Raw genomic sequence first — 9,665 nt, 5'->3', positions numbered from 1 at the left:
TGTTATTGTTGTTGTTGTTGTGAGAAACTATTAGTCTTAGTTTGGGAAACTATTAGTTGGTATGAATGATGTTCCAAAAAGAATTTAGGCATAGAGTGATTATTATTAATAATTTTTATAATTGAGTAAAATATGTTTAAATAATAGTATATGTCTAATTAGTATTAGATATTATTCAAGATAAATGTGTTATTGTAGAGAGATTTGATTAGGTATTTATGTATTAGTTATCATTATTATTAATAGTTGTTGTGGTAAAAAAATAATTTTATTTTAGTAGTAAGCTAGTAAGTGTTAAGAAGTTGAGTAATACTTTGTTATGTTCTTTGCAGAAGTTAAGAATGTTGACATGTGACCATCCTGTTCCTCCGGATCGGTACAACGATAGGGTAGAGGAGCATCTACGACTTACTGGCTTTTACCATGCATCACAGATTGGGGTAGTCCAATGTCAAAAGGCATTGGTGAATGCTTTAATCGAGAGGTGGCACCCCGACACACATACGTTTCACCTTCCCATTGGTGAATGTGCCGTCACTCTTGAAGTTGTTGCTCTAATTCTTGGTCTTCCAAGGACGGACTTCCAGTTACAGGGATGACAATGAGTAGTTTCGAAGCGTTGGAGGCTGAGTGTTTGCATCAATTCGGAGTTGCACCGCGTAAGTCGGAGTGTAGAGGCAGCTGCATAAAACTGACTTGGCTGCGGGACATTAAAGAAAATATACCCTTGACTGATGAAATTGGTATACAGAGGTATGTCAAATGTCACATTATGTTGCTTATTGGGACGATCTTGTTTGGGGATAAATCAGGCGCATGTGTGCACTGGAAGTTTCTATCATTGCTTCGTGAATTTGGTAGTATTATACAATACAGTTGGGGATCTGCATGCCTAGCACACCTCTACAGGACATTATGCCGGGCATCTCGAGTTGACTGTAAAGGAATAGATGGCCCACTAACACTTCTTCTCGGTTGGGCTTGGATCCGACTGCCATATCTATCGTCGGTTCTTAGGGAGCCCGCAGTTTTCCGCTAGCAAACAGGTAATATAATGATTAAATGTACCCCTTTATTGATATTTATAACTCAATTGTCAACATTAAATGTATCGTATAAGGTGGCGGAACTGGGAGCGTAGTGACCGACGATATAGATATATGAAGCTAGCTGACTTTAGGAAGGCCTTTGATGAACTTCAAGAAGGCGATGTGAGTTTTAATTAAAGTAGTATTAGTTTCCTGTTTAGTGCCTGCGTAAATCTTATGAACCATTGTTAATGTGCTGTTGTGTGGGTTGTAGTCATGAATTTTTTTTTTCAGTTTGTGTGGGTTGCGTATGCTGTGGATCGCGTGGATCCTAACATAATTCCTGCTGAAATTTATATGCACTCGGTTGTCTGGAGCGCTACAGTGCCTTTGGTGTCATTTGAATGTATTGAGTGACATGCTACCGATAGGTATAGGTGACAATTCGGATTCGTTCAGGGAGTGCTTCAGGAGGTGCGGAATCTGGACAAGGCGCATGGAGAAGTCCTCACTGGTCCTAAGAATTTTAACTGGGCCACGGCACCTACTCATTACAGTTGGGTGATGCATTGGACCAACAAGTATCATCACGTTCTTTCTGAGCTTCCCATTCCCTCACAACATCCGTTGGAAACTTATATGCATTGGTACCGAGGAAAATATGGGAACCGCTTGTATTTGTCAAATCTTATGGGTGAAGAGAATGATGAGGGTAATCAGGATTTGGATGAGGGTGATCAGGATATGGATGAGGATAATCAGGAATTGGATGGGGGTAATCATGATATGGATGAGGGTAGTCAGGATATGGATGATGACAGTGAAGAACAGGAGCCACATTCGCCTGAGATACCACCTACGAATCCGCTTCCACAAGAACAACCTCAGTTCTCAGGCCAGTATGTACCGCAGACACATTTCAACCCATCATTTCCATAGCATCAACAATATTGGGGTATGTCACAGTTTGAACCAGGCGAAGGCGGTTCTTTTAGCCAGTTGCTTGGGCTTATGGCTGGAGAAGCAGGACAGTCACAATTTGGCCATCAAAATGAGTTCATGCCAGGGAGGCATTCGTTGGATGCGAGGTATCCAGGCCATACCTTATCGGTGGCATTTGGAGGATTCGTATCTGTTGACTCTAGTAGGAGTGACGGTGGACGCGAAGTTTTTAATAGTCAAAATCCGTACGCTGTTTCCATGGGACTCATTGAAGAAAATGATAACACACTCGAGCAAGAGACCGATGCGTATCTAGTGGACAACCCGGATGACGAGGACGATGATGAGGATGATAAAATAGAGGAGTTCGATGAGGACGAAGAGTCCCGTAATGATGGTATTTATATTGAGTATTTTGCTTTACATGATAGATTAGTTATTTATTGTGTGGTCATAAATGGTATATCTGTTTGTCTATTCCTGAATAATATGTGGTATCTATGTTGACTTGAGTACCTAATGGACTATATTTAATTGTGTATATAAAATTGTGAACAGGTCAGGCCCGCACTCCGGATGACCAAGCCAAAGGTTACAACCTTAGGATTGATCCTCCACGTCGTAGCGCTAATCGCTACACTCCATCTGTTTTCAAAAAGGTAGCCAAGAAATGCAAGAAATTTGTGAATGATGTAAAGTGGGCAATTAGAAAGTAGTTGTGGTGTAATGTATTTATTTAAGTTTTAATCATGTCGACTTTGTTTAGAATAATTTGTATGTATTGGACATTACGTATTAATGAGTTGGAAGATGCTAACATATCTATTGTATGTTTTAGAGTATTTATGCATTTATGACCTTATTCAGGGTTTATTGATGTGGACTATGTAATGATGTTTCCTATCATTTTACCATCTTATTATAACATATATTATGTCAATATACCTCAATTGGACAATTGAGATCATATTTTAACATGCTACAGGTGTTTTATATTTAGTGTTGTTAAAATCGGACCGAACCGACCTGTTCAACCAGAGAACTGCATAACACGACCATGTACCGGTCCGGTCCGAAATTTGAACCGCATAAGTACTTGTAATATTTTAATAAATACTTGTAGTAGAACTTAATATAATATATATAAAGTACTTAATAAATTATTATAACTTAAAAATAATTACTATTTTAACATAAAAGCAAAATAAAAACGTCATGCAATGTTACATAAATACGAGTTTTCGAGTGATATTATACAATGTTAGATATATAAGGTCAATTTAAATCACATTGACAACTTATGCCATACTATATAATGCTACACATATCATATCATCTGATAATGTGAACCTATTGAGCATCTCCGGCGGCATTTGCACCAGCTGACTGACGGCATCTGCTACGACTATGTCCCTCAGCTCCACATAGCCTACATCGCCTAGGACGACGTAACATTCGCGTGTCTATCTCATTCAAGAAGCGGGTCATCTTGGGGCGACCTTTCGTGACGCGTCTAAGGTACGGATTCGGTACGAACCGAGGTCCGTTGTAAGCAGGCCATATTGTAGGATTACCTAGTGGCCTAAACCTTGCTCGGTACACCCGCAAAACTTGGTCCATCTTATACACATCATGGACATACAGTTTCCAATCCAGTCGCTGGTTGGCATAACATGCGAACACATGTTTGCAAGGGATCCGATCCACCTGGAACTCACCACAGTCACATCGAAGGCCACGTAGATCGACTGCAAACTCCAGTCCATTTGGCATCTCACGCACCTCAAAGACCTCATTCAGGCAGTCAAAGCAACTGACCTGAATGTTTCCTGATGCAAGTTGGTTTGCATGCAACTTCGAGGTCACGACATTAGAGAACACATGGCCAGCACTAATCCGCACTTCTGTCTCCGCTCTTTTTCGGGTGAACAACTCGTTTAGCCTGTAGAATGTTGCCTTCACAAGAGTAGTTATTGGAAGATTGCGTGCACCTTTCAACACTGAATTGATGCATTCCACAAGATTCGTCGTCATGTGACCCCATCGGTATCCACCATCAAATGCCAATGCATACTGTTCGCGAGGAATTCGGTTTAACCAGTTTGTATACGCTTCGCCCCGTTCCCGTAATCGCTAGTAACGCACTTCGTACTCCCGCACCGTCCTTGAATATCCTGGAGGAAAGCAACATAAAAAAAGAAAAATAATAGATGTCAAAAGAAATCGCCTAATGGTTACATCTATTAATAACTTAGTTAAATTCAGTAAATGGTTACCAATGTTGACGACCAATTTTTGGAGGTATGGTGCCTTGAATTTTCGCAGAAAGTTTGACTCAATATGCTTGATGCAAAACATATGAAAAGCTCTAGGAAGTGACCAAGCTCCGTTACTGCGTTCCACAGCTGCATTGATGGATTCGTGTCGGTCAAATATTAGACCCACACCATCCCGAGTGACAACATGTTGACGAACGTTACTAAGGAAAAAGTGCCATGCATCAGAAGTCTCTCCCTCCACAATAGCAAACGCAATTGGGACGATATTGTTGTTGCCATCTTGTGAAACTGCCACTAGCAGACAACCCTTATACTTTCCATACAAGTGAGTCCCATCCACCTGGACAACTGGTTTACAATGTCTGAATGCCCTAATACAGGGGTAATAACTCCAAAATACTCGATGCAGTACTCGAATATCACCCACCAAGTCATCGTCTTGATATGCAGGTATAGTCTCGAAATGGACAACAGCTGATGGCTCCTTATGACACATGGCCTCAAACCATATAGGCAATGCTTCAAACGATGCTTCCCAACCTCCAAATATTTTTTCTACTGCCCTTTGCTTAGCCAGCCATGCTTTCCGATAACTAACGGTGTAGTTAAACTTCGATTGCACTTCTGCTATAACCGACTTTACCTTTAAGGAGGGGTCCGCCTTAACCAATGGCTTTATCACTTCTGCAATTGTGAGAGAATCCAGCTTCGAATGATCTTGTGAGATGGTGGCTCGGGTACATGTGTGACTACCATTATACCTCCTTATAACCCAACAGTACTTCCTGCTGATCATGCTAACCCTGATAAGCCAATCACACCCTGATCCGTACTGCGTACACTTGGCAAAAATATCAACGGCTCAGACTCATACACCCGGTAGTCTACACTTCGTCGTATGGTATACTCTTTTATCGCCTTAATAACAGCTTCCCTCGAACTGAACTCCATACCAACCGCAAACTCACCATCTGCGACAATAGAAATCTCTGCATTTGACAACCACCATAGCAAAAATCAAATAAAGACACATATATTACAAATCTGACAACACCTTATTACGTCACTCTAATTAAAAAAAGAACAACAGTAGAACATGTAAAAATTGGACCAGACAGGCCGGTTCGATCGTCACACGACATGAACCGGAACCTTACCGGTCCGGTTCACTGGATTTGAACCGTACAAGGGATCTATCTAACTGCGAACGATATTTACAAACTCACGTAAATTTTACATACCTGCAGTCATATATCCCGGAAACTCCGGAACATGCATGGCTTCCAAATCCAAAACTCGCATGAATGATGGCTCCTCAAACGACACATCGTTTGCGAGTGCATTTGCCACCTCTGTTACATCTGGCGCCGTAGCTCCGTCACCTTGATCTTCAACTCCATCTCCATCTGGACCAACAAACTCGTAGTTACTTTCGAACTCTTCTTCACTGTCACTATTATAATCTTCTCGTAGAATATTTCGGTCGGCCTCAGATTGTTCAAACTCAACATACAACTCGATGAACGAGATCTGAGCCCGGTTTTCAATATACATTGAAAACATCTCTTGCATGCTCGCTTCGTCCATCACATATCTGGTTTGAAACTAGACGAATCCACCAAATACCTGTATGAGATATCTGTATAGAATACATGATATCTTTTTTGCCCTCTCAGAATCAATCTTTTCACAGATCACCCATTTCAGCTCTTCAAATGAGATGATAAAAGGAATAACAACATCTAAGGGTTTTTCACAGTTAAATTTTACTCCTTCCGAAATTTGTAGTAAAATCTGACCAAAATAATACACTTTTAGTAACACTCTATCACTCATTTCTCTCAATCATATAAAAAGAAAAGAAGATAGATTTGGCTACTAGATTTTCAAGTTTAAAACAGCAGGTAATAATAAAGAAACGAGAAAGAAGAAACAGAAGAAGACGCAGCCGTTCAAGTTGGGGAAGAAGACGCGAGTAAGCTACCTCCTTACTTCACGCTTTTATATAGACCACTTATCGAACTCGCACCCTTCGACTAGGTTAACATGATTCAAAAAAAGATTAACAACTGAAATCGGACCATGCGATTTCCTCTTGAAGTTCCTCAAAAAAATTTCATCCGCACTCAAAACGGAGGGTCCGAGTTCTTATCCAATTCAAAGCATGGAACTCGGACCATGCGACTTGTTGTGGCATTGCGTATTAAAAAACAAACCAAACTTGAAACGGAGGGTGTGATTTAGAGGAGCAAAAAATTTCATTTCTCATCCGCATACAAATCAGACGGTGCGATTTGATATGCTAAATTCATTTCAAAGAAAACGCACTGTCTGATTTCTCCACCCTCACACTGTCAAAAAGCTGTCCCACATATACGTCTATTCCCCATGCTCCCATATTTGAGAAAAGCACACATATAGGTTCCATTTCAATAAAATTTAGCCACGCTTTGATCCACATGAACATTTATTGATAATAGTAAAACTTTTTTTTAATTGTTACTAGAGTTTTCGACCACCAAAAAATAGAAGAAAAGTTTAACAGAAGTCAGAATTACATCCAAATACTATATAACATATAGTCTTACCTATATCTTGATAAATCAGTACCTCTTTTTCGATATTATCATAAAAAAACTACCAATATATATAGCATCACAAAATTCAAAATCTACCTGGTTAAACAACATACTTAAAACTAAGTAATTCTATTATAATATTTACTATTTATTATATTTCTCTAATTATTAAAGTGGAAGAACTTCTTCATATTAGCATATCAAATTTCCACTATTCTATATTATTGAATGAAGTTCTTAACCTTTTTTTTTTAATTTAATCTCCAATAAATATTATCAACACAACTATGTGACTACTTTACCCGGTATGGTTGATATGTTTTGAAAAATAAATTGATCCAAGGCAACAATAAAACTTTGCAATGATTTGGATTCATATTATCGGCATATCGCTGTCTGATGACATTACAAATGCACCTCCCTCACATAAATAAACTTATAAACTTATTTTAACAATAAATTAGTGTGCTTTTCGTGTTTCTATGACAAAGAAGATTAATTAATGAAATTAAAGAGGCAAGTGGCAAGTAGGGTTGCAATTTAAGAGTAAGATAAACGCAAAGCAAGAAAGTGCTCAAACGTTAACAAATAATTTTCATGCACTTACATAAAAAAAATATATATATAATAATATTTCTTGACAAAGTGCTTTGTGGCAGTATTAATTAATTATATATATGGAATATGCTGAAAATAGTATGCGATTTGAAATATTCATGCTAAAGAAGAATTAATCACAAGTTTCTTGCATTATAATTAATTATTTCACTGCATTGCTTTGTCACCATTCTGTCAGATTTTTATTTATTTTTCCTCCCTCAAATGAACTCATCTTAAACATTAAATCTAAGTGCATAATTTTTCGATTTTCATATAGGTTTTTATCCGTATTCATGAGGTTAAAACAATCACCACATTTACAATTTTCCACGTAAATTTGAACAAAAATTTGTCTCCTTTTTTTTTAACATATTGTTTCTTTTAAAATAAACATTCAAATTAGTCGCTAATGAATTTTAAATAAAGCATTTTGATCATTATTATTTTAAAATCTTTAATAATTATTTATGTTAGAAAAATTGAGTCCTTCTCGCTCTTAATTAAATTTTTAATAGACGCGTTAAAAAAATTAATCTCTTACAAATTTTATTATAAAATAATTATATCTCAAATATAATTATAGGTAAATAAGCTTCTTCAAAACAATTTTTTTTTCACTTTATCCTTATCCTCGTTATTCCACGTAACGAGAAAAAAATTTATCATAAAAAAAATTAAAAATAATTATAATAAAAGATAATACTAATAATTAGGAGTAATAATGATCATACAAAGTTAAATGAGATACTTTCTTAATGGACATTTTTCTTCCAATCAAGTGCGACAACTTTCTGATAAGATTCATAGATACATAAATATAAAATTAAACCCACTTGCAATGGAGTTTGACATGACGACACTACACCATTTTGAATGTTTTCTTACCCCAAAAAAACAAATACCGGAAGATAAAGTGTGATAATTGAAAGAATAATTAAAAATTCAGCTGTTACTATACACATTTCGTCTCCGAGGAAATAATAATTTGCTTTGTTTTAAAAGAATAATAATGCATGAACAGTATTAGCATGTGTTAAGAACCGAGGAGATTTATATTGATTGTGTCAATTTTTTTAATTAAATATTAACTTGTCAAAAAGTAGTAGTAGTAATCTGGCCGTAAAGCGTGGCACTACTACCGTTTTTACAGTTAAAAAATCACTCACAATTATATTAAGAATAAGCAACTTAAATTATATTTACTAGTGCATCATCATTATTAATCTAATCATTCTGCTCAAGTGTTTTTTTTCTGTCACATTATTCACGAGGATATTATTATTATTATTATTATTATTATTATTATTATTATTATTATTATTATTATTATTGGAGTTCAAATAAATTTGTATTATAAGCGTATAACTTTAAGTATTAATTATCATAATATTATTTATTCTAAAAATTTAAATTAATAAAAAATACATAAATAATTATAGTTTTAATACGTTCAATTTTAGGTCTTTCGCTCATTTATAATTTTCAGTATTAATTGTCACAAATGATTATATTTTTTTTATTAAAAATAAGAGATTCGAATAATATAAAAAAATTATACTATTTGAACTATATCTCATTAACATAATTATATTATACTTTCTCTTATTATTATTAATCGTCATGAATGTTATTCCATTTAAGATTATTATAACAATATATAGGAATAGGATAAAGTATACAAATGATCGGCAATCGGCAACGTCGGTCTTGAAAACTTTTTTTTATTATTACTATAATAAGAAATTTGTCATCGTATCTAGTGATGATCGTGTGTTTATGCATTCTCCAATGAGAGAATCTTAAAAAAAGAAATACAACAAACCGAAAGGACAACATTGTCTCAACAAATTGTTCGAAAGGTTTTGTCTGCATGACTTGATCCAAGAGTTTCTATACTAGGATATTTATATTACTAATATATTTTTCTTTTCCTCCATGTTTGTAATAAGTGAAATATATAATAGATTGGAAAACACCGAACCTTTTTTTTTTAATATCCTTATATATGCTGCTCTCACCCTATCTATAGGTCCTATTACTAATAGGATTATCTAAGGTAATATTGACTTGTTTTTAAACTATAATTTGGTTCGTTGAAAAAAAAAACCTTTCTTAATTCATTCATATACAAATTCTTTGGAATAGTCATTCGTATTTTCTCTATCTTTTATAGGAAAATGCTAGGCCAATATATTTAGGGTAAAAAAAAAAGAGTTGGTTATTATTGGTTTATGTTA

At 35.7% G+C, this 9,665-nt stretch overlaps 1 protein-coding gene across 1 annotated transcript; it reads right to left on the bottom strand.

Moving 5' to 3' along the window:
• Positions 1-3,320: 3,320 nt before the first annotated feature.
• Positions 3,321-5,045, bottom strand: LOC130962441 (uncharacterized). The gene is made up of 3 exons (XM_057888656.1): positions 4,247-5,045; positions 4,116-4,144; positions 3,321-4,043 (listed from the first exon to the last, which is right to left on the bottom strand). The coding sequence occupies exons 1-3, from the start codon at positions 5,043-5,045 to the stop codon at positions 3,321-3,323; spliced, it is 1,551 nt and encodes a 516-aa protein (XP_057744639.1).
• Between the last annotated feature and the right edge of the window lie 4,620 nt (positions 5,046-9,665).

Source organism: Arachis stenosperma, chromosome 2 (genome assembly GCF_014773155.1).
Source record: "Arachis stenosperma cultivar V10309 chromosome 2, arast.V10309.gnm1.PFL2, whole genome shotgun sequence".
NCBI lineage: Eukaryota > Viridiplantae > Streptophyta > Magnoliopsida > Fabales > Fabaceae > Arachis > Arachis stenosperma.
Note: the sequence above shows the minus strand (reverse complement) of the source record. Positions and strands in the feature narration are given on the sequence as shown.

Bases quoted from the DNA above. Each gene is read 5' to 3' on its own strand.
- LOC130962441 (XM_057888656.1), bottom strand. From the start codon at position 5,045: ATGATCAGCAGGAAGTACTGTTGGGTTATAAGGAGGTATAATGGTAGT. The intron at 4,145-4,246 runs GTAACCATTTAC...GCTTTCCTCCAG, and splicing joins AAAATTGGTCGTCAACATTG to GATATTCAAGGACGGTGCGG. The intron at 4,044-4,115 runs GTGCGTTACTAG...CCTCGCGAACAG, and splicing joins GGACGGTGCGGGAGTACGAA to TATGCATTGGCATTTGATGG.